General features: G+C 44.0%; 2 protein-coding genes across 2 annotated transcripts; both read left to right on the top strand.

Moving 5' to 3' along the window:
• The first annotated feature begins 403 nt into the window (after window positions 1–403).
• On the top strand, window positions 404–3,343 carry LOC123153019 (PHD finger protein ALFIN-LIKE 3-like). The gene is made up of 4 exons (XM_044572346.1): window positions 404–537; window positions 947–960; window positions 2,123–2,345; window positions 2,896–3,343. The coding sequence occupies exons 1-4, from the start codon at window positions 404–406 to the stop codon at window positions 3,341–3,343; spliced, it is 819 nt and encodes a 272-aa protein (XP_044428281.1).
• Window positions 3,344–17,530: 14,187 nt separating this feature from the next.
• On the top strand, window positions 17,531–23,596 carry LOC123149827 (PHD finger protein ALFIN-LIKE 3-like). The gene is made up of 3 exons (XM_044569567.1): window positions 17,531–17,738; window positions 20,541–20,763; window positions 23,149–23,596. The coding sequence occupies exons 1-3, from the start codon at window positions 17,531–17,533 to the stop codon at window positions 23,594–23,596; spliced, it is 879 nt and encodes a 292-aa protein (XP_044425502.1).
• Window positions 23,597–26,118: the final 2,522 nt, after the last annotated feature.

The raw sequence follows: 26,118 nt of genomic DNA, 5'->3' as shown, positions 1-26,118 counted from the left end.
AGCGATTGCTTCTGGTTGTACATCGCTGGCCTTTTTGCAAAAAAGTCCTTCTGTTTATGAGAAAATAACCCGCAGTCCTATCTTAAAGGGATAACGGTTGGTTCCTCCCCCCTTATCCATTGCATGCCTCCACTTTACCGCCAGTCACGCCCCGCGCCCCGCTGCTTGCCGCCGGCGTCGACTCGCACAAACCAAGGCAGGGGGGACGCGTCCGCGCTGCCCGAGCTAAGGAACGAGGCGAGGCTTCGCGGCGGGGCGGCTTCGGCCTGGAGTGCGGGCCCTACTGCAACGGCGAACCGGAGGTGAGGCGCCGGTAGTGGAGCCAGGCATGGATTGGGGTCGCCAAGAGCAACGAGGTCATCGCCGCCGACCTACGCGCCACGAGCCGGTGGGCGAGCCCGGCATGCCGGCGCTGCACGCGTGCGCGTTCTACGCCAAGCGGCTGGCGCGCGACGGCGACGTCTTCATGTACAGAGGGGACACACCCTTCTGCATCAAGGGGTGCCGGCACGAGCAGAAAAACAAGTCATCAATCCCGTAATTGCACGGGCTAGTGAAGTTCTTTATTTAATTAAACTTGGACTGATAGTTTGATCAGTTCCTTTGAAACATATAATGGTTTTTATTTCTTATTAGACATAGGAAAAAGTATTGAGTTAGACAACTACGGGCATTTGTGGCTGTATTTTTTAGATCCTGCTGTCCCTAAAATTTTAGATCCATTTTTAGTTACAAAATTGTAAATCCGGCTGACATGAACTCTCAGATCCGTTTTTTCATGAAGAAAAGCTGGTCATCAATCCACTGCTGTTGCACGGCCTAGTGAAGTTCTGTATTGAAACACAGGGGAATTTAGGCTGGTAGTCTGATCACTTACTTTCAAACATATTTCTCCGGAAGAAAAAGGTTATTTTCAGATATACAACTATGTTTATTTTTGTATTAGACAAAGGAAAAAGAGTATAGAGTTATAAACAACTCTCTGCATTAGTGGTAGTATTTTTTGCGTGCGTAGACTTTTCCAATTGACTAGTGTGTGAAATCAATGCGCGTGATATATATTCTTGGTGTGCTATGCCCCCAATAACTCCAAATTGATAGAAGATGTAACATGGTAGCAATTTTATGAAGGCTGCATGTGTACTGGTGGGCAATAGTATTGCAAACGCGAAACTCTTTGGTGGATGTATACTTTTTTTTCTCCTTTTCTCCTAAAGAAATACGATGGGGTTTGGTCTTAAGTTTATTCTAGACATTCAACACTTGTCGGCCACAAAATCTTCAACTGTTTCTAGACCATATCTTTTCTAGGACTCGATTATGCATTACTATTTACATCGAATATTCATGCAAAAGTGTTCTACAAGAGTACATGAGGACATTTATTTTCTCCTGGACATGAAGAGTATCCATGGTTCTATTTTGAAATATTTTTAATTTTAAGTCACATATTATATACATGTATATTCACTAAAATACGTCAGATAAATGATATAGTTTTCTATTTTTTAGTAATGATCAAATTTTTTAAAAGAAATTTGTTGGGAAATACAGACTCTAGCTATTTTCCGCTGACAACGCACAGTGTATATAAACATATATACTTGTGTGTGCACAAGCGATCTTTCTCACGATGACATAGAGAAGACCGGCTTAATTTTAAATTAGTCAAAAGTAGGGAGATTTGTACAAATTTGGCAAACATAGAGAACTGCATATTTATCACGCCTCGTAATAGGCCTAAAGTACGTGCAAATTCTAAGCCTGCAGCCAGTGATATGAACCTCACCATCACCAAGCCTTATGCATGGCATGGGTGCTTCATGCAAAAAATATTTAATTAAATAAAGTGTCGAAAGTACTGCCCAAATGTAAAACAAACATGCAAACTTACAATCTAATCTCCGGTTTTTTTTACAATAGAGTTGTTTGGCATGTACCTACATCAAACCTGTTTGAATAATATAATGACTTTTTGTCAAATGGTTTGTTTGGAGAGGTAGTTTTTCTTAAATTAAAGTAAATCTCATATGGTGGTCCCAATTACAATTAGTAAATATAAGATGGCGAGGTGTGCAGATCACTGGCCGATGTAGTGGTGTGATTCATTTTCTCGCTTCAGGTAAAGAGCCAATGTGCTTGTACGGGTACCCGGACGGTAGTTGGGAGTTGACGCTGCCGGAGGAGATGGTGCCGCCAGGCCTGCCGGTGCCGACACGAGGCATCAACCGCCGGCGAGATTATATGAACCGTTCTGACTACCTGACACTCGTCGCCCACCACTCCGACTCGTGGCTCATGGGCGTCACCTTTTTCTTGTCCACTTATCTCGCCGCCAACCAAAGGTACGTTACTACTATTGTTGCTGCTGCTGTTACTACTATCACCACCACCACCACTACTACTACTTCGTTTCACAAAGAGTTTTTTTGTGCACTTAACATTTAGGACATTTATATGTGCAATCTACCTCCGAGAAACGTAACCAATAATTTCACAACACATAAAGCATGTGCATGTAGAAGAATCATTGAATGGTGCAGCAAAAAGCGCAAAAACCTGTAACTTCTATCTAACAAAACAGTATGTAATTCCTATGCTTTTAAACAAGCGTATAGAAGATTCTATTTTTTGACATAATATCTTGTTTTTTTTCATTTAACAAGCACGAGAGAGAATACAGCTTCAACAGAACAGTAGTCCTGCAGAACCAACTATTAGAGACTCAGCATTAAATAATGGGCTATTCTTATTAGGGGTGATCTTCGTTTTCTATTTAAATCATTATGTTCTTGTGCTTATATACTTCCTCCATGCATCAAGAATGTCATGTGTTACATATTGCTTGCAAAGCCAATTGCTGATTTGGTGATGTTGGTTTACTTTCTCTTTCAGGACACATTTATTTGATATGGTAAACGAGATGCGAACAGTCCATGACGAATTCTATCTCTCTTATGGTCTTCCTTGGCTATCAACATTTGTGCGTTACAATGCAAACTGGGAGTCGAGCGCACCAACTCAAGAGAATGTGTCCAATCCAGACGTAGACTATATCGCACCTGCTGAAGAGAACGTGCCACCTTCTCAAGACTCAATGCAAGTTTTGTTTGCTCCAAACAGGGACTCTAGGAAGCCTGCTACAGACAAACAAAAGGATAATGAAGTTACCGACTTTTGCGGATCTTGTAATGCTCCGTATCATGCCAATGCCTTTTGGATTGGTTGTGACGAATGTGACCAGTGGTTCCATGGCAAATATGTGAAGGTAACTGCCTCTGAAGCAGAACATATCAAAGAATACAAGTGTCCTGACTGCATCCGCGAGGTGATCGGAGAGTAGGATATAATATGTGCACCATCCCTTTATTTTAGGATATGCAGTCACCCTTTGTATGAAAAATGATTAACCAGAAAGGTAGTGAGAGAGGCATTACATTCTTTTCCCATTCCGTTGGGATATATTTAAGAATTCAGTTTACAATGTCTTGAAACAGGCTTTCGCCTTGCTATATTAATATAGCAACCACCTGACAGAACTGTGATATCATTGATGGGCAAACAGGACAATCAAGCCCAGAAAGAGAAACAAATGCCAAAGCGATGATTTCCAGCAACCGCCGCCATGCTTCTATGCCTCTGAATTCCCACGTACCAAACAACACCTTCAAGAAATACTACGACGACAATGATGCTGCTGCCCAAACAGATCCTCGGATTTCTGCCGGTACACGGAGAGGAGTGCCGACGGGGTACACCTGACGCCCTTGAAGAAGGGAGGCGGCGCCCACAAGCGTCACCGTGTTGGTGCCGGCTGAACCGACAAAGATCTTTCCCGACCCCCGCACAGCTCGTAACTGCAGACCAAACATGGTATTGTAGCACTTCCGCAGAAGTATGCCAACGAGTAATCGTCCCAACAAAGAGCTGAGAAGAGTATTTATGGATGTGTTTCTGTCACACACACAAGGCCTCATAGCTCTTGTGCGAAGTACTGCTTGGGCTTCTTCAAATACTACTACTGTCGTCGTAACTGTGTTTATTTCTTATTAGGCATAGGAAAAATTGTATTGAGTTAAACAACTAAGAGGGCATTTGTGGCCGTAGTTTTTAGATCATGCTGTCCCAGACTTCTTGAATCCGTTTTTAATAAAAAATTGTAAATCCGGCGGACATGAAATCTCAGATCCGTTTTTCATGAAGAAAAAATAGTCATCAAAATCCAGTGCTGTTGCACGGGGTAGCGTAGTTCTGTATTGAAACAAAGAGGAATTTAGGCCAATAGTTTGATCAGTTACTTTCAAACATATTTCTTTGGGAAAAAGTTATTTTCAGATATAAAACCGTGTTTATTTTTGTATTAGACAAAGGAAAAAGAGTATCGAGTTATAAACAACACCGTCCATTAGTGGTTGTATTTTTTGCATGCATAGACTTTTCCAAATGACAAGTGTGTGAAATCAATGCGCATGATATATATTCTTGGTGTGCCATGCCCCAATAATTCCAGATTGATAGAAGATGTAACATTATAGCAATTTTATGAAATCTACATGTGTACTGGTGGGCTATAGTATTGCGAATGCGAAATTCTTTGGTGGATGTACTCCGTCCATTTCACAATATAGTGCGCCCGCGTTTCCCAAGGTCCAACTTTGACCATTAATTTAATCAACGAAACCGACTGCGACGGGAGAAAAAATTATATAACTGAAAACTTGTTTTGAGTACGAATTCATTGTTATAACTTTTGCTCCCGCCGCAGTCAGTCTTGTTGGCTAGATTTATGGTCAAAGTTGAAGTACAGCAATACAGGAAACACTATATTTTGGAACGGAGGGAGTATAATTTTGTGTCCTTTTATATCCTAAAGAAATATGATGGGGTTTGGTCTTAAGTTTATTACAGACATTGGACACTTGTCGCCCACAAAACCTTCAAATTTTTTGGACCATATATTTTCTAGGATTCGATCATGCATTAATTTTATAAGAGTTCATGAGGGCAATCATTTTCTCCTGGCAATGAAGAGTATCCATGCACTGTATTCTATTTTGAAATATTTGTAATTTTTAAGCCGCATATATTACATACATATTTTTTCACTAAACTACATCAGATAAATGACATAGTTTTCTATTTATTTTAGTAATGATCAAATAAAAAAATTCTTTGGAATATGGATTCTAGCTATTTTCCACTGGCAATGCACAGCGTATATAAACATATATACTTGTGTGCGCACATGCGATCTTTTTCACGGAAGATATAGAGAGGGCCGGCTTAATTTTTTAAATTCGCCAAAAGTAGAGAGATGTGTATAATTTTGGCAAAAATAGAGATCTGTATATTTATCATGCCTCGGAATAGGATTGAAGTACTGGGAATTTCCAGGCCTGCAGCCAATGGTATGAACCACGCCAACACCAGCCATATGCATGGCATGGGTGCTTCATGCAAAAAACTGTTAACTAAAGTGACAAAATTGTACCGCCCAAATCTAAAACAAACACGCAAACAAATAATCCAATCTCCGGCATTTTTTTTACAATAGACATGCTTGACTCTATCATACCTGCTGAAGAGAACATGCCACCATCTCAAGAGTCGATGCAAAATTTATCTGCTCCAAACAAGGACTCTAGGAAGCCTGCTGAAGACAAAGAACATGATCATGAAGTTACATACTTTTGTGAAACCTGTAGTGCTCAGTACCATGCCAACGCCTTTTGGATATGCTGTGACATATGTGACCAGTGGTTCCATGGCAAATATGTGAACATAACTGCCACTGAAGCAAAACATCTCAAAGATTTCAAGTGTGCTGACTGCATCGGCGAAGAGATCGGTGAGTAGGATATAATATGTGCATGCTTCCTTTATTGTTGCGTATGCATTCACCGGCCCTTTGTATGAAAAAAGCTTAACTACAAAGGTAGTGAGAGAGGCATTACATTCTTTTCGCATTTGATTGGGATATTTTCAAGAATTCAGGTTACAATGTTAACCGGATAATGTAAGAGAACTATGTTCTTTTTAAATTAGCCCAGATGAGCGCTTCTATGCTCTTTTAATATTTGTTTGCACCAATCTTGAAGACCTCCGAGGCACTAATTGCTGCAAGGACAAACTTCCACTTGTCAGATGTAGTGTAGACGTGTATAACGTGGACTTAAAGCTCCACAAATGTTAAAAATAGATTGTGAGCTTTAGAGAAAAAATTAATGAATAATAGTAACATAAAATTATTAATAATAATGAAAACAATTCATCGAACAGTGACTATATGAGGAACAAATTTCTGCGCAACGTGTGAAAAAGCTTGCAGGGCCTAGATCTTCACCGTCTCATCCACAGGGTAAACAACATCGATCTGGAGTTCTGCAAGTGTGTAACAGGAAGGGAGCCTTGGAAGCTCATTTTTTTTGAAATGAAGGCAAAAGCTTTGCCTCATCTCATTAATAAAGAAGAAGAGAGTTTACCCGGTTAATAAATGGAAAACCGGGCGAAAACCGTCACAAACCGCTGAGCGGCACACATAATATCACACACCTCACATAAAGGGTCTCGTCAACATCACACACCGGTGTCATCGTCATCACTTCTCCCCAACAGGCCCCATCGCCCTCCCTAATCTCCGAGAAAGCGACTCCGACTTCTCCGAAGACAAAAGTCGACCCAACCCACACCGTAGAGCTGTGTGAAACACAAGAACCCCGCGCCAAGGACAACACAACTCCGACTCTGAAAGATGGCTCCGAAGGAGAACTATGCAAGGCTGGCACCGCGGAAGACCACCGAACAGACCACCTACTGCCTGTCATCGTCGCCACAGGGCCCTGCCGCCGCAGCTCCGACTTCACCGCAACAAAACAACCCGAGGTAGTCCCACGAACACGCTGGAGAAGAGCCGACTACCGCAACCATTGCCGCGTCTCCGACATCACACACGCCCATCATTGTTGCCACAAAAGCCTCGACGCCAACACCACCAACTTCCATCGGTCCCGCCTGATGATGCCTAGCTCCAAAGACGAAGCCCCCAAAAGGGAATACGATGCTAGAGCACCGTCATCGTCCGATCCCATGGATCTAGAGTTTCCCCCGAAGCTGCGAAGATTGGAGCTGAGAGTGCCTCGACGACGCCAACAAGAAGGGAACAACACTTGAAAGCGTTGCCATCGCCGGCTCCGGACACGCCGGAGACAAGCTTTCGCCCGAGTCAGCTCATGTAGCAGCAGCTTGCCGGCCATCTGTGTACGCCAAGAAAACTCGTTGTTCTAGTTTCCACTAAAATGGAATATACTCTTGCTATTGTTATTATATGCATAAGCACAAATATGTTTGATTATTATTTTGCAGCACATGCATAATTAAGATTAAAATGTAAAAAGCTATCTTGCGAGACACCTCTGATGACCCAAAACTGTTAATTTCTCCACCAATCGTCAATGGCTACACCATTCTATCTCATTTCATTTTACATAGATAGACGACATTGCTAAGCTGCAACGAAAACCAACAGTGTGTTATATGTAGTGTTCACACCGTACACACTCACAGTTGCATCACCGGAAGGCCAAAAATCTGTGAATGTACATGGAAAATAAACGTTATAGTGGACGTGTTGTGTAAACCCAATCCTTGGCATCTCCCGCTTGCCACCATCTCCATCTCCACCCAAAATCTGCACTCATCACATGTTTACAAGAATGAATTGAAGAGATGAGTGGTAAGGAACATGTGAGTGCATCTGGCAAGTGGGAACACATTAGCTTGGTTCTTTCATGCCCTATCTTGTTTTGATCCAGCTGAAAGGTTGGCATTATTCCTGTTCTTTCTAGCTGAAAGGTTGGTATCCAGCTAAAACCACCATGTTAGTTACTGAGTTCTTTCTATTGCTAAACGAAAGACTAACACGTTGTTTAATTTTCCGACCCAGGGGGTGGGGGATGGGGGGGGGGGGGGGGAGCTCCAGGAACTTTCGCACATAAATTTGTTCAGTCAAGATAGTGCATCATATCTCCAAAGACTTCAAGGTCAATCTAAATGAAATTCAGAACTACATACGACAGAATTACATGCACGGGAAGATCATGAAATAATCTACATAAAATTCAGATTGGTTGAGCTACCTCATGGTAGGACCAGAAAATCAATACTTACTATGCCAGGCTCTTCCCTGTCATATCTTCCATTATCTGAACCACCGAATTTCAGAAGATCATAATTATATGCCAGATCGCTCAATCCTGATGAAGAAAAATTCAACAGTTAATTGCATTAAAGTTTTCGATACAATAGTATGTTGTACAAAAATGAGTTAAATGAAGCATTACATGTTAGTATTATATGATGTTGCCGCTGTTCATACCAGGTAGTTTGGATCACCCTCTGTAGAAAAAAAAGTCTTAATTGCCAGATTTGCTGCCACTACGAGGTACTTCTCGAAATACACAGTAAATGCCATCTGATGTTTGCTAAGTGTAAATTCAGTCTTCTAATACTATCACACAGTGAAGGCCACAATGTGGGATCGACATAGTAAAGGCCATAAGGTGATTGCTTACTGTAATTAAATAATAAGGACAGGTAGCGTTTAATACATATTGTTCCCTGTCAGTCTTCTGATCCTATCACACACGCACACACATGTAATATAATCATTCATGGAGTCGTAGCAAGAAGACAAGGGAGGGTGGGATCTGGGAGCGAAACCAAACATGTTTGGCCTCGAAGCCGAGACGGCGCACGATAGGCTGCTGCACTTCCTTGTCATTCCAACTTCTTCGGCATATATACCTCAGACATGATCCTGTAGGCGCCTGGGGAGCGGCGGCGGTTGGAACCCTTGCTGGGTCGGGTGAGGGGGAGAGGGATGTGTGGGGCCAACTTCAGTCAGGGAGCGAACATTCAGGATGAAAAAAATCGAGTGTGAGAGAATCCTATGTGGTGCTCTCCTCACGTGACAAGGAAGAAATGGTCGAGTCAGAATCGGGGAGATTGCTTATTTTTGTGGGATGGATGAAGTAGCGAATAGAGAATTGTAAGAGTCGGTAGGAGGCGCGTAGGTTGGGATTACATGAGAGGGGAGGTCGAACGAGGAGGGCTGGAGGGGGTTGAGGGGAGATGGGTTTTATTTGGAAAAATTCGGTGGGTTGAAAATTAATGGCGAAGGTGCAACATACGCGGGAGCGGAGGTCAAACGCAACAAACGAAACAAGAAACAAAAACATATGCGGTGAAAACAGAGATATGTTGGTGGGATTGAAGAAAAAATGTCTACGGAAAGGTGTGATTATGATTCAATACTATAGATGCTGATAGATAATAAATAGCGTAGTCCGTGGGATTAGCTATTCATTATTCAGAAATATCTAATTTTGTTTTAAAAGGTTATCGAGAAAAATCTTCGGTCTGTCTTTAGGAATGTGATATCACTTATATGTTGCGATGTCCAAATTTTTAATTACCTTGTATTTACATGATTGATTTGAATCACCGCCTGCCAAATCAAGAAGGAAAAAAATGAAAAGGAAGGTTGGGTGAATAGATTCGGGTTTCTAGTGGGAGGGAGAAAAAACCAACATGGAGCGTGGTGATATGTTGAGGTGAAATAAACCATGCATACCGACCTACCAACTCCCCTTTTAGGAGTGCAGATTTGGAAGGTTATCGAGAAAAAATCTTTAGTCTATCTTTTAGGAAGGTGGCCTTACATATATAATGTTTCTAAATTCTTATTAATTATCTAATATTTACGTGATTGAATTGAATCGGCACCTGCCAAAGCAAGCATGGATAAAATGAATTCGAAGGTCGGGTGGATCGATCCGTTTTTTTAGTGGCAGTGAGAAAAAAATCAGCATGGAGGGGGTGGTGTTCACCAACTCCCCTTTCAGGAGTAGAGATTTAATAATAGAGATAATAATAGATAATAAATGTGATAGGATGTGGATACTGTCCTACCAACTCGCCTTGTAAAAGTAGAGATATTGAGAGCGCTTTGCGTTAAGGACTATGAACTCAAGATTCACGTGGTCTGATTTAACCCTTCGGCCCGATGGACCGTACCTGGCTGTTGGCACCTGTGGATTAACTGGATGGCCCAGATAAACATTAGGGTCCACTGGGAACATAACCTTTCGACCCGAAATTCTATTCGGTGCCTTAAGTGCCGAATATAGGTATTTTGGTACAGGGTGCACACCCTTCCTGTACGCTAGGTTTCTATAGCGGGCCGGCCCGTGTGCTCCTTCTTTGTTTCTATAAAAAGAAAAGAAGTGCGTGCTACCCAGGATTCAAACCCGCGACGCGGGTCTTAGGACTTCAACCCCATAACCACCCGACCAACAGACCTCAAGTTTTACATAGTGGTTACTTTGGCCTTTTCTTCTTCGTTCTTTGTTTTTTTCTCTGTCCCTTTTACATTTTTTTCAAAGTCACGCACATTTTTTTGTGACAGAAATCCGTGAAACTTTTTCTTGATAGTAGGTTCACTTTTTCGAATTCGATGGACTTTTTTCAAAACTAATGAACCTTTTCAAATTGAATGAACTTTTTCGAATTCGACGAACTTTTACAAGCTCGATGATCTTTTTTCAAAACCGATGAACTTTTTTGCAAACTAGATGAACATTTTTCAAAACCGATGAACTTGTTTTCAAATTTGATGAACTTTTTTTCTAATTTTCTGAACTTTTATAGAAATTCATCTACATTTTTTAATTCATGATTTTTTTAATTTTTTCCTTTTTTATTTTTTAAATAATAAGGCTTTTTTGACAAGTGCTGGCAATGAAAAAAAAGGCTACCAAGGAGTGGTCGAGCGAGCATCATTCAAGAGAATGGGCCACGGCCCACTAGGGAGCGCGAGTGATCACCAGGAAAGTGATCGGGCACTGAAGGCGCCAACAAAGAGGTCTCCCTTTCGACCATAGGGTCGAACCACTCATTACTAGTCATGTCATCGTAGCCGTCGCCAGCCAAGCATCTGCAATTTTTGCCGCGTCAACCCACACACTTCAGCTTGCGTCGCCGCACCGGCGACGTGTCCGTCTCGGCATCATCCATGGCATCATGTCGCACTGCCCTCCAGGCAACTCATACCACTGCTCCGGGAGCACGTCTCCGTTGTCTGTGGCACCGCAACCACAACCACGCAGGCCATTTTTGACTGCTAGAGTGAGCGCTCAGCAAGACGGTGCTTGCCCTGCAGCTCATGATGCAAGACGGCTACACATCTGTCTTGTCATTGTCTGCGACACCATAGCTACTGCCACGCCGCTACATGCGGCTACTTGAGGCATGAGAGCATCTACAACTGGAGTCCTCGGATATCCACCCCAAACAACCAGGCAGCTTGCCTAGTACTTCCCAAACATAATTGCGACCCAACTAGACTTGTCAAACCTAGCCCAAATACCAGGACTGACCGGCACTTCCCGTATCCGACACATATTTGGGGCAGATATGAAGATGTCCAGACATGCACGTCGCTTAGGACAGACCGCAAGGGTCCATGCGGACAAAAGCGTAAACCAGTGGTCTGACGTGTGCCTCCTTAGTTCATCGATGAGGACGCATTGGCATCGTGTGGTGCCGCTCTAGCATGCCATGTGAGGATACACGTCCGGCTATGTAAGCCAGACGGCAAAAGCCCAACCATAGACCGCCTCCATTTCTTTCCCCTCCTCCCCTCCACCACCGTGACATTCAATCCATCCATCAGCCTCTAACCAGTAGTTACAATATGCTCACTCCCGAGCGGTGGCTGTAGCTGCTAGAGGAGATCCAGGGCAGGCGCGAAGATCGGATCGCAGCTAGCCCGCGTCTGGATTCAGTGAAGCCCGAGGAGGAGGAGGATGTGGAGGTGGAGGCAAAGAAGGAGGACGCCGTCATAGAGGAGGAGGTGGAGGAGGAGTCAGAGGAGGCGCATCAGGCAGATTTGGCGTCTACCGGCTTCGCCATGGTCGATGCACATAGTTCGAGGTGGCCCAGGCAGAGGAGGCAACGGAGGAGCATGCCATTCTTCCCTCCCAAGGAGGAACCGAAGGTTCGCCCGGCTGCCAATGACCATAACGACGGCGACCCCGACATCAATTTCATCCACATATCTGATGAGAAGGATGAGTAGTGTAGATGGTAGCTGGTAGTATATAGATCTTGCTTTTTTGCATGGTTTTTGTATGAAAATGCTAATTGAAAAATGCCTACTATGGTTGTTGGAGTTGTCATGTGGGGTCTGACCGGTCACTATCCACGGACGTGGCCGGGCGTGTTCGGGGGCGTTTGGCAACTCAAATTAGGTATCCATCATTGTAGATGCTCTAACGAAGCGGGAAGTGGTGGTCGTGCTGCTGTCATGGATCGAGGGTGCCCATCCAGCTCTGTCCCACACCATTGCTGACCCTTGCGGGAACACGAAGTGCACGACCAGTGTCGGGCATCTCATCGGCATGTGCCCTTCTACACTCAGTATACAGAAGAATGGTCAAACTTAGGTTTATCTGTTGCCATGTTAGACGAGGTGTAGACCGAACTCCTGCCCCTAGGATTCTAGAACACGTTCATAGGTCCAGTAACAAGTCCAGACCGGACCGTTCACTTTTGAATCTTGACCATGCGCAAATTATATGTTTGTCAGAAAAGATTGGTGGGGTTAGGGCATCTCCAACGTTGACCCAGAAATATATTCCATCATCCATCCGCGCATAGGGGCAACAGTCCATATATGCGGGAGCCGGCTATCTAATGTTGCCCGCATACATTTCAGTCACTGTTTGACCTAACTGGCTGAAATTCATGTAAATACGATGGACATTCATATAAAACGGTCAAAATTCACTATATTTGGATCAATTTTCATATAAACCAGACAAAACTCATTACATTTTTCATATAAACTGGACAAACGCGACACTAAACCTAATCTAAATGATCATTGGCCCACGTTTCCCATGTCCTACCATGAGCCCTAAGAAGTGTTGGTCCGGCGAATGCCTTCACCTTCTCCAGTTCAGCCTCGATGCTCTCCAGCTCTTCCTCCGGAGCCTCGGGAACTACTGTTGTCCGCCCCCACATCGCCGCCAGGTAGCTCATCAGCCATCGATGTTCGGCGCATCAAGCATGGCTTCAACGGGAGGGGAAGAGTTGTGGCCTTCTTAGGACCCGAGCGGTAGTGACCTACCATGCACTACTCTTCCTTGCTATCGGCGGCGTCCGTGGACGTATTAGCTTTGTGGTTGCGGTAGCGGGCTAGGCGCGACTAGGGCAGAGCGGGTGATGTCCTCCTTGTTGTCGCTCTTGCCACACACCTCATTCACCACCTCGTCGATCTCCTTTTAGGTGGTCGCCAATTCCTCCTAATGGAGGCATTACCACCAGCAGTCACGGCGGATGTCACAGTGCCTGCTGCGCCACCGCGTCCATGTCCGGCACAATAGTCGCGCCGACGGCGAGTAGCTCCTCCGTGCACCGGTGCTCCTCGAGGAGGCCGAGGTTGTAGGACTGATCGGCCTGCACCTATCGGAACCTGGCCTCCTCCTCCTCCCACAACATGTTCGTGTAGTGTGCACAGGCCTCGCCAATGGTGAAACTCACATGCACCGGCGAGGAGGGTGGCGCCACCTCGTCCTCCATTGGGGCGTCGTCTGCCTCCATCTGCTAGCCGACTGGCCAACCGGTAGCAATGGAGGTCCTCTCCTTCTTCTGGTCGAGGATATGGTGTCCCGAAGGGCTTTGGAGCATGAGGAGGCCATAGAGGGCGTGGTGCGGAGAGGAGAAAGTGGAGTAGCTAGGACGATGACTGTGGGTATGGTCTGGGCTGGTGTTTATATAGCGGGCGGATGGTGATGGGCCCTGACAGTGAGGTCAATGTTGGGCGGCAGACGGACAGACGGGTGGTGCTGGAGTAGGTTCCTAGACAACCGCATATCGTTAATGTAGGGGCGACGAACTGACGGGCTACCATTTGAATGCGGAGGAGTCGCCTGCACCGGGAAGCGGCATGGGTTGTGCTCTCTCGCCCGCACACCACTTCAATGCCAACAGAAGTGAGAGGTCGCATCTGCTCTGGCCGGGCATTAATGCGGCACTGACACTCTGGAGCAGCACAGACTGTATTAGGTGGGAAGCGCGCTCGAGTGATGAAGGTTTTTTTTGTGTGGGCCGGGACAGTCAGACGCAGGCGTGGCAGCGATCCGGACTGCCCGGTGGACTGATATATGTCTTTGTTGGATAGCGCAACACGTCCAGACCGCACGGTCTGGATGTATTTGGGCGGTATGAGGGTCCGCGTTGGAGATATCCTTAGTTGTTTTAATCCAAACGTTTTTTTTTTGCTTTAAATTCGTGATGATTATTCCTCGTAAAGAATAGGATCACAGCTCTTATATATTTATACATTAATAATAAAGTAATAATATAAAATTTGGTTTTTGTGGCATAACTATGATTGCTCAGGGTCGCCGCCTAGGCATCCAAGAGAGACACGCCACCACTGCTAGAGTAGTGCATTACCATAATGCTCGCACCTTGGCACATACCATGTAGGAGAGGAGTCACTGTGCCATAGCACTATCTCGGTTGGGGCTGGACAGCAATGATGCCGACCCACATGCAAAGGGAGTACCCAACCCCTGTCGTCGAATCTCACTTGTCACCAACTGCCTTAACATGACCCCACCTAGCCGAGCACCACACATATGGGAGCAAACCCTCCCAAGCCACCTGCAACCACCAAGCCATCAGTTTAGGGCTGGGACCCAATCTAGATGCCAACGCCGGTAAGAACACGGTCCAGACCAGCGAACAGGAAGGGAGGCGAAGGAGCGGGTGTCGCTTTGCACGCATTCGCCGCCTAAGTCGGGCCACCGTCCTTGCCCCCTGTTGCACGCCGTCCGCACCACCAACATAGCAATGCCGACAGAGTCGCCCCACTTGAGCGTCGCGCTACTACCTCCCTGTGAATCATTTGCTTCCCCGGCCACTGCTCGGCCCCGCCATAGAGGGCCAAGCCGAGCTATCCATGAGTCCAGAAAAGAGGGTATGAAAAGCCACTGCCCCACCCCCTGCCGCGTGGGCTTCGCCCGGCCACGCCCACTGGCTACGGCAAGGAAGGAAGGTGGGATTCCCAGAGGGTGGCGGTGCTAGGATTCTTCCATACCGCTCACAGGGACATGGCTGGACTGCCAGTTTCTTTTTCTTTTGGGAAAGTGGATGTGCGCGATCTAAAAAAATGAACTAGAGTTGGGAAGGAGCATTGGAGTTGGCACTCATCCGGACGAAGACCAGGGCAAAATATGGTGGACGCTAGGCACCATCCGCCTGCAGCGATTCAAAGATCAGCCACTGGTTGTGCCGTCCGATGCGTCTTATCAGGGCCGCTAATCTCCTTAGGACGCACCGCTCGTCCACAGTGTGCGTCATTGCAGTAGCGACACCCATGCACTGCTCGGAGTAGCATCAGCATTAACTTCCTAGCACGCCTCACAGCTGCGACCGCCGACACCATTGAAGCACGCCCCGTCCCCACGGCATGCCTTGCAACATCGCCATGGCCGTCGACATTGTCGAAGCATCGGCGTGGCCGTCGGCGCCATTGAAGTATGCCTCACCGCCACTCACATTGAAGCATGCCTTGCAGCATCGCCATGGTCGTCGATGTCGTCATAGAAAGCCTCATCGCCGTGTCCATCGAACCATTCTGGTGGTCGTCGAAGCATCACCACGGCTGTCGACACCATTGAAGTACGCCTCATCGCCACGGCCATTGAAGCATGCCTTGCAGCATCGCCTCGGCCCTTGATGTCGTCGTAACATGCCTCGTCGCCATGTCCATCGAACCACCGTTGTGGTCGTCGAAGCATCGCTAGGACAATTGTGACACGCCTCGCAACATCACCACGGCCGTCGACACCATCGAAGTACGCCTCATCGCCGTAGCCATTGAAACACGCGTCGCAGCATCGCCAGCGCCGTCGACACCATCGAAGTACGCCTCGTCGCTGCGGCCATTCAAGCATGCCTTGCAGCACCACCACGACCATCGATGCCGTCATCGCATGCCTAATCGTCTTGTCCATAGAACCATCGCCGTGGTCATTGAAGCATTGTCACTATCGTCGACACCATCAAAGTATGCCTCGTTGCCGCGGCCAATTAAGCATGCCTTGCAGCATCGCCACGGCTGCCGATGTCGTCATAGCATCCCTCGTCATCGTGTCCATTGAACCATCGCCGTGGCCATCAAAGCATCGTCGCGGCCGCCCGCCCGTCGCGACCACCCCGTTGCAGGCTTGCAGCATCGACCGTGGCTGTTGCACTGGTGAGCTGTGTGGTTGCAGCATCGGCAGTGGATACGGCATCGGCATGCTCTGCGGTTGTAACACCGGCCGTGACTACGATGCTGGCAAAATTTGCGGTTGCAGCACGACGGCCGTTATCACCACCCATTTTGCAGCACCGCCGGCGGCGTGCAACGAGACATCGGCCAACGCTGGATTGGCAGTAACCATGGCTGCTAAGAGACCACCAATTACAGCACCGACCCCGGAAAGATTATGCATTTGCGAGACTGGTGAGCGCTGCCGCGAGTGGAGAACCCGGGGCCTTGTAGCGCCTGTGCCAGGCACCCGGCATCGCGCCCCAATCCCGCCGGCCTTGCAACTTCTCCTTCAAAGGGCCCTGCAGCGGCGCCTCCACACCACGGCAGTCTCAAGCCAACACTTAATTCAGTGGTGAAGTAGACGAGCAGGGAGAGAGAAGGAGCATTCCATCGATTGAGGAAAAAGAGAGAGACAAGAGATGGTACTGTGGAGTTGTGGTCAACGCACAGTGTAGGAGAAAAAAGTGTGGCAAGCCCTTCATCGACTGGAATAAGGTTTTCGAGGGGGTTGTGGTGCGCGGGCCCGATCGAAACACGTGGCAATCCTGGGACGCGGCTGGCGCAAGCATGTTTACATACGGTAAGGTACTATTTGGTCAGAATCCAAACATATCCCTTAACCTTTTTAGCAACAATTAAGTGCATACAAAATAATCATCAAAGTTTCATCTTAGAAACTGCATGACTAAAACATAATGCATTTCAGAACCGTGGGAGAACATCGTGCCGTGTACTTTTTACACTACGAAGGAAATAAATGCCTTTAAAAAATGAAATTAATGATGGAAATAAAGGGGTACCGCGTATTCTGGACTGCTGATCCAGAAACCACACGCCAGTAGCCCTAGGATTTGCATGCCAGCTAACTTGTAGTTATTTCACTGGTGCTGGCACCTTGCCGGCATGGCCAAAACGTGATAGGAAACGAAAGAAAACAAATACATCCCACCCATAGACTCGAAAGGAAAGTAGTAACCCGTCCGTGTCCTCTGTTCCCCAGTCTCCCATCCACTTGACGCCGGCTCTTTATAAATCAACAAAGTATCAGGGTTCCCCCATAGATCCAATTGCACCTTCCTCCTTCAAGAGCTCCGCCTATCTCTGCCAGCCCGCCGCCGGCGAACCTAGCACGAATCTCATCCCATGGACGCATCTCTCGACGGCTCCTCCTCCAACCCCACTCCCTCCAGGCGTCGTCTCACCGTTCCCGTTCATGGGCGGCCTTCACCAACCCCGCTGCCGGCACACCCTGGTGAATGGCGGTCCCGCCCGGCCGTCTCATGGACCGTGGAGAACATCTATGAGGACTTCTCTGGCCGCCGCAGCGCGCTTGTCCAAGCCCTCACCACAGGTACGCCACGGGATGCTCCTTAGTGACACGTTTTTCTGGATATATGTGACGCCTACGTGCTGATGGATCTAACACCGATCTCTTCTCCTCCTTGTTGCCATACACGCAGATCAGGATACATTATATGATTTATTGAGCGAGGAAGGTATGTAATATAGAGATCCAACTGTCCCAGAAATGTTATATCCATTGCTTGCTACAAAATTGTAAACCTGGCTGACAAGAAATTCCAGATCCATTTTTTATTAAGAAAAACAAGTCATCAGTTCCGTGCTGTTTCACGGGATAGTGGAGTTTTGTATTGAAACATGGGGACACTTTGTCTGATAGTTTGGTCAGTTACTTTAAAACATATAAAGTGTTTTTTTGTATTAGACATAGGAAAAAATCTTTAGATCCCGTATTAGGCAGAGGCTGATAGTTTCATCTGACATGAAAGTTCAGATCCATTTTTTATTAAGAAAAACTAGTCATCAATAGGGTTGCAAGAAAAGCTCGAGACTCGTGAGCCGCTCAAGATTGACTCGTTTTTTGACTCGACTCAAGATCGACTCGAAAAGAAACGAGCTAGGTTTAAACACTTTATGTAGGGCGATCGAGAAACGAGCCGATCTTGAGCCAATGTTAGCTCGTTCGATTTTAGCTCAACAGGATATCATTATGTTAAATAATCATGTCTTATATTAAATGGAAATACGATAATTATGGCACGTGGTCGACTACGTGTTAAATAACTTATGTTTTTGGCAAAGTTCCCAGCATATTTACCTTAATTTTTTTTGTTTTTTATCCATAGATTCATATTTTTTACCAACTCATTTAACTCGAAACTAGCTCGAGATCGACTCGAGATCAATACAAGCTGAGCATGAGTCATGTTCTACAGCTTGATCATGAGCTTCACTTAGTTTGAGCTCACTCAAATTTTCATATGAATTAAGCTGAGCCAACTCCAACTCGCTCGAGCTCGACTCGTTTGCAGCCCTAGTCATCAATCCCATGTTTGCACGGCCTAGTGAAGTTCTGCACTGAAACATGGGTAAACTAAGGATGATAGTTTTGTCAGTTACTTTTAAACATATGACCTTGTTTATTTTTGTTAGACATAGGACAAAGAACTTCAGATCTGGTGTTTATTTTAGTATTAGGGATAGGCTGATAGTTTCATCTGACATGAAATCTCGGATCCATTTTGTATTAAAAAAAACAAGTCATCAATCCCGTCATTGCACGGGCTAGTGAAGTTCTTTATTTAATTAAACTTGGACTGATAGTTTGATCAGTTCCTTTGAAACATATAATGGTCTTTATTTCTTATTAGACATAGGAAAAAGTATTGAGTTAGACAACTACGGGAATTTGTGGCTGTATTTTTTAGTTCCTGCTGTCCCTAAAATTTTAGATCCATTTTTAATTACAAAATTGTAAATCCGGCTGACATGAACTCTCAGATCCGTTTTTTCATGAAGAAAAGCTAGTCATCAATCCACTGCTGTTGCACGGCGTAGTGAAGTTCTGTATTGAAACACAGGGGAATTTAGGCTGGTAGTCTGATCACTTACTTTCAAACATATTTCTCCGGAAGAAAAAGGTTATTTTCAGACATACAACCATGTTTATTTTTGTATTAGACAAAGGAAAAAGAGTATAGAGTTATAAACAACTCTCTGCATTAGTGGTTGTATTTTTTGCATGCGTAGACTTTTCCAATTGACTAGTGTGTGAAATCAATGCGCGTGATATATATTCTTGGTGTGCTATGCCCCCAATAACTCCAAATTGATAGAAGATGTAACATGGTAGCAATTTTATGAAGGCTGCATGTGTACTGGTGGGCAATAGTATTGCAAACGCGAAACTCTTTGGTGGATGTATACTTTTTTTTCTCCTTTTCTCCTAAAGAAATACGATGGGGTTTGGTCTTAAGTTTATTATAGACATTCAACACTTGTCGCCCACAAAATCTTCAACTGTTTCTAGTCCATATCTTTTCTAGGGACTCGATTATGCATTACTATTTACATAGAATATTCATGCAAAAGTGTTCTACAAGAGTACATGAGGACATTTATTTTCTCCTGGTCATGAAGAATATCCATGGTTCTATTTTGAAATATTTTTAATTTTAAGTCACATATTATATACATGTATATTCACTAAAATACATCAGAGATATAGTTTTCTATTTTTAGTAATGATCAAATTTTTTAAAAGAAATTTGTCGGGAAATACAGACTCTAGCTATTTTCCGCGGACAATGCACAGTGTATATAAACATATATACTTGTGTGCGCACAAGCGATCTTTCTCACGATGACATAGAGAAGGCTGGCTTAATTTTAAATTAGCCAAAAGTAGGGTGATTTGTATAAATTTGGCAATCATGGAGAATTGCATATTTATCACGCATCGTAATAGGCCTAAAGTACCTGCAAATTCTAAGCCTGCAGCCAGTGATATGAACCTCGCCATCACCAAGCCATATGCATGGCATGGGTGCTTCATGCAAAAAATATTTAATTAATTAAAGTGTTGAAAGTACTGCCCAAATGTAAAACAAACATGCAAACTAACAATCTAATCTCCGGCTTTTTTTACAATAGAGTTGTTTGACATGTACCTACATCAAACCTGTTTGAATAATATAATGACTTTTTGTCAAATGGATTGTTTGGAGAGGTAGTTTTTCTTAAATTAAAGTAAATCTCATATGGTGCTCCCAATTACAATTAGTAAATATAAGATGGCGAGGTGTGCAGATCACTGGCAGAAGTAGTGGTGTGATTCATTTTCTCGCTTCAGGTAAAGAGCCAATGTGCTTGTACAGGTACCCGGACGGTAGTTGGGAGTTGACGCTGCCGGAGGAGCTGGTGCCGCCAGGCCTGCCGGTGCCGACACGAGGCATCAACCGCCGGCGAGGTTATATGAACCGTTCTGACTACCTGACACTCGTCACCTACCACTCCGACTCGTGGCTCATGGGCGTCACCGTTTTCTTGTCCACTTGTCACGCCGCCAACCAAAGGTATGTTACTACTATATTGTTGCTGCTGCTGAGGAAATAACGAATGGTTTCTCGGGACATCTGTCCCCGGAATCTCGCCATTCATTCAGACGTGATCTTCAACCCGCCTATTATTATACTTTGACTTTCTTTTGTATTATCTCTTTCTCTGTTTTGTACTCCCTCCATTCCAAAATATAGTGCGCCCGCGCTTTCCGAGGTCCTACTTTCACCATAAATTTAACCAACGAGACCAACTGCGGCGGGAGAAAAAATTATATAATTGAAAACTTCTTTCGAATATGAATTCACTGATATAATTTTTGTTCCCGCCACAATCGATCTTGGTAGTTAAATTTACTGTCAAAGTTGAAGCACGTGGATAGAGAAAGCACTACATTGTGGAATGAAGGGAGTATTAGATGCCTTCGGACAGCAGGGGCCCACCCTCGCATTTAACCAACGGTAGCTGCTACTCACGGGTCGGCCAACTCACCCTGACACGCATTAACCAACTTAGCTTTTCAGTTTGCCTGCTATTTCTTGTCTCAACAGTGTCGACAAATTTTGAGTAGCGTAACGAAGTCCTTCAATACAACTCTGTACTCTCAATGCGACCAGATATATTAATCAGTCTACTGTTCATTTCATATTATTCGCTAACACCTTTTCACCATTTGCCTACAGCACACACATTTTTTTATAAAATCTGATTTGAAAAATGTTAGGGAAAAGATATTTAGTAATAAAATTGATGCCGCATGTTAAGGAAAAGTTCAAACATACCAGGAAATACTTTGACCCCATATTAAAAAAATACTTTAGAGATAATTTACCCGTTGTTACAGAATTTTTCCTATGTTCTGGAAAATATCATGACAGCTTGAAAAAAAAAATGTCCATTACATGTTAATGAAAAAAAATGCTCATTACATGTAATGGAAAAATGTTCATCTAGAAATAAATTCTCGTTGACTGCTCCATTACATGTACATGATCAAGAATATATTCGTAATTGTGAAATTGGTTTGTGTTGTGAGAAAAGAATAGATTCTGATATAAATACTAAGAAAATATTCAATTAATACATAAATGAGTTTATCGCCAAACAAAGTTATTTTTTGAAAAGTTATCGTAGATATATTTTCGAAAAAAGTTTTGTTTTCCAAATTTGACTTCTGTTTCAGAACATGTAGACTTATATTTCATCTAGAAGACCATATTACCGACATATTTATTCCTGTTCCAACTAATCGGCCGCATCCAATTTAATTTGAACCAACTTCCAATTCGATGGACCTCGTGAAAAAAAAAACTTCCAATTCAATAGATAACAACTTAGTAAATACATTCCTGACACATGCACCGTTCTGTTACATGAAAAACTGAACTGAAAAAAACATATTTATATATAATTAGCTTAATTTTAACCCCCCCCCCCCCTATGGATTAATATAGCTGTTTCTCTAATTATCTTATTTTGAACTCCCTTATGGATTAATATATCTGTCATTGTGAGCACATTGTAATTTTGCCATGTCTGTCTATCCATTGCATCACCCTTTTTTACTAGTTTCACTTGCTGGACACAGCTGCTACAGTGCTCTGCCACTTTTCCAATGTCGAGGATAAAGTTGCCGTGTCTCAGTAGCAGAACATTTAACTGCAGTGGCTGCAAAACGCGTCTTGGTACTGTGCGGGATGCTGTCCTCTCATGTGCCAAGCGACGTACAACACTGTTCTTCTCAAGTATATCCACTTCCACACCTGAACTGCCTTCCGTATATCATAAATCGCTACTTTAGCAACGCATCGCGATGCACTTATTGATGATCTAGATACCGGGGACATATAGTGCCAGGGACCAAACGTCCGCCTCCCTGCTGCTGCTACTACTATCACCACCACCACCACTACTACTACTTCATTTCACAAACAGTTTTTTTGTGCACTTAACATTTAGGACATTCATATGTGCAATCTACCTCCGAGAAACGTAACCAATAATTTCACAACACATAAAGCATGTGCATGTAGAAGATACATTGAATGCAGCAAAAAGTGCAAAAACCTGTAACTTCTATCTAACAAAACAGTATGTAATTCCTATGCTTTTAAACAAGCGTATAGAAGATTCTATTTTTTGACATAATAACTTGTTTTTTCCATTGAACAAACACGAGAGAGAATACAGCTTCAACAGAACAGTAGTCCTGCAGAACCAATTATTAGAGCCTCAGCATTAAATAATGGGCTATTCTTATTAGGGGCGATCTTCGTCTTCTATTTAAATCATTATGTTCTTGTGCTTATATAGTTCCTCCATGCATCAAGAATGTCATGTGTTACATATTGCTTGCAAAGCCAATTGCTGATTTGGTGATGTTGGTTTACTTTCTCTTTCAGGATACGTTTATTTGATATGGTAAACGAGATGCGAACAGTCCATGACGAATTCTATCTCTCTTATGGTCTTCCTTGGCTATCAACATTTGTGCGTTACAATGCAAACAGGGAGTCGAGCGCACCAACTCAAGAGAATGTGTCCAATCCAGACGTAGACTCTATCACACCTGCTGAAGAGAACGTGCCACCTTCTCAAGACTCGATGCAAGTTTTTTCTGCTCCAAACAAGGACTCTAGGAAGCCTGCTGAAGACAAACAAAAGGATAATGAAGTTACCGACTTTTGCGGATCTTGTAACGCTCCGTATCATGCCAATGCCTTTTGGATTGGTTGTGACGAATGTGACCAGTGGTTCCATGGCAAATGTGTGAACGTAACTGCCTCTGAAGCAGAACATATCAAAGAATACAAGTGTCCTGACTGCATCCGCGAGGTGATCGGAGAGTAGGATATAATATGCGCACCATTCCTTTATTTTAGGGTATGCAGTCACCCTTTGTATGAAAAATGATTAACTAGAAAGGTAGTGAGAGAGGCATTACATTTTTTCCCATTCCGTTGGGATATATTTAAGAATTCAGTTTACAATGTCTTGACAGGCTTTCGCCTTGCTATATTAATATAGCAACCACCTGACAGAACTGTGATATCATTGATGGGCAAACAGGACAATCAAGCCTAGAAAGAGAAACAAATGCCAAAGCGATGATTTCCAACAACCGCCGCCACGCTCCTATGCCTCTAAATTCCACCACGCTCCTATGCCTCTGAATTCCCGCGTACCAAACAACACCTTCAAGAAGTACTACGCCGACAATGATGCTGCTGCATGCCCAGACAGATCCTCGGATTCCTGCCAGTACACGGAGAGGAGTGCTGGCGGGGTACACCTCACGCCCTTCAAGAAGGGAGGCGGCGCCCACAAGCGTCACCGTGTTGGTGCCGGCTGAACCGACAAAGATTTTTCCCGACCCCCGCACCGCTGGTAACTGCAGACCACACATGGTAGTGTAGAACTTTCGCAGAAGTATGCCAACGAGTAATCGTCCCAACAAAGAGCTGAGAAGAGTATTTATGGACGCGTTTCTGTCACACACACAAGGCCTCATACCTCTTGTGTGAAGTACTTCTTGGGCTTCTTCAAATACTACTACAGTCCTCATAACTGTGTTTATTTCTTATTAGGCATAGGAAAAAAATGTATTGAGTTAAACAACTAAGGGCATTTGTGGCCGTAGTTTTTAGATCCTGCTGTCCCAGACTTCTTGAATCCATTTTCAATAAATAAAATTGTCATCAAAATCCAGTGCTGTTGCACGGGGTAGCGTAGTTCCGTATTGATACAAAGAGGAATTTAGGCCAATAGTTTGATCAATTACTTTCAAACATATTTCTTTGGGAATAAGGTTATTTTCAGATATACGACCGTGTTTACTTTTGTATTAGACAAAGGAAAAAGAGTATCGAGTTACAAACAACACCGTCCATTAGTGGCTGTATTTTTTGCATGCATAGACTTTTCCAATTGACAAGTGTGTGAAATCAATGCGCGTGATATATATTTTTGGTGTGCCATGCCCAATAATTCCAGATTGATAGAAGATGTAACATTATAGCAATTTTATGAAGTCTACATGTGTACTGGTGGGCTATTGTATTGCGAATGCGAAATTCTTTGGTGGATGTACTCCCTCCATTTCAAAATATAGTGCGCCCGCGTTTCCCGAGGTCCAACTTTGACCATTAATTTAATCAACGAAATCAACTGCGACAGGAGAAAAAAAATATAATTGAAAACTTCTTTTGAATACGAAATCACTGGTATAACTTTTGCTCCCGCCGCAGTCGGTTTTGTTGGCTAAATTTATGGTCAAATTTGAAGTACGGCAAAAGAGGAAGCACTATATTTTGGAATGGAGGGAGTATAATTTTGTGTCCTTTTATATCCTAAAGAAATATGATGGGGTTTGGTCTTAAGTTTATTACAGACATTGGACACTTGTTGCCCACAAAACCTTCAACTTTTTTGGACCATATATTTTCTAGGATTCGATCATGCATTAATTTTATAAGAGTACATGACGGCAATCATTTTCTCCTGGCAATGAAGAGTATCCATGCACTGTATTCTATTTTGAAATATTTGTAATTTTTAAGCCGCATATATTACATACATATTTTTTCACTAAACTACATCAGATAAATGACATAGTTTTCTATTTATTTTAGTAATGATCAAATTAAAAAACAAAATTGTTTGGAATATGGATTCTAGCTATTTTGCACTGGCAATGCACAGTGTATATAAACATATATACTTGTGTGCGCACATGCGATCTTTTTCACGGAAGATATAGAGAGGGCCGGCTTAATTTTTTAAATTCACCAAAAGTAGAGAGATGTGTATAATTTTGGCAAAAATAGAGATCTGTATATTTATCATGCCTCGGAATAGGATTGAAGTAGCGGGAAATTCCAAGCCTGCAGCCAATGGTATGAACCACGCCAACACCAGCCATATGCATGGCATGGGTGCTTCATGCAAAAAACAGTTAACTAAAGTGACAAAATTGTACCGCCCAAATCTAAAACAAACACGCAAACTAATAATCCAATCTCCGGCATTTTTTTTTACAATAGACATGCTTGACTCTATCATACGTGCTGAAGAGAACGTGCCACCATCTCAAGAGTCGATGCAAAATTTATCTGCTCCAAACAAGGACTCTAGGAAGCCTGCTGAAGACAAAGAAAATGATCATGAAGTTACATACTTTTGTGAAACCTGTAGTGCTCAGTACCATGCCAACGCCTTTTGGATATGCTGTGACATATGTGACCAGTGGTTCCATGGCAAATATGTGAACATAGCTGCCACTGAAGCAAAACATCTCAAAGAATTCAAGTGTGCTGACTGCATCGGCGAAGAGATCGGAGAGTAGGATATAATATGTGCATGCTTCCTTTATT

Source organism: Triticum aestivum, chromosome 7A (assembly GCF_018294505.1).
Source record: "Triticum aestivum cultivar Chinese Spring chromosome 7A, IWGSC CS RefSeq v2.1, whole genome shotgun sequence".
In the NCBI taxonomy this organism is placed as follows: domain Eukaryota; kingdom Viridiplantae; phylum Streptophyta; class Magnoliopsida; order Poales; family Poaceae; genus Triticum; species Triticum aestivum.
This window is presented reverse-complemented; position numbering and strand designations above follow the sequence as displayed.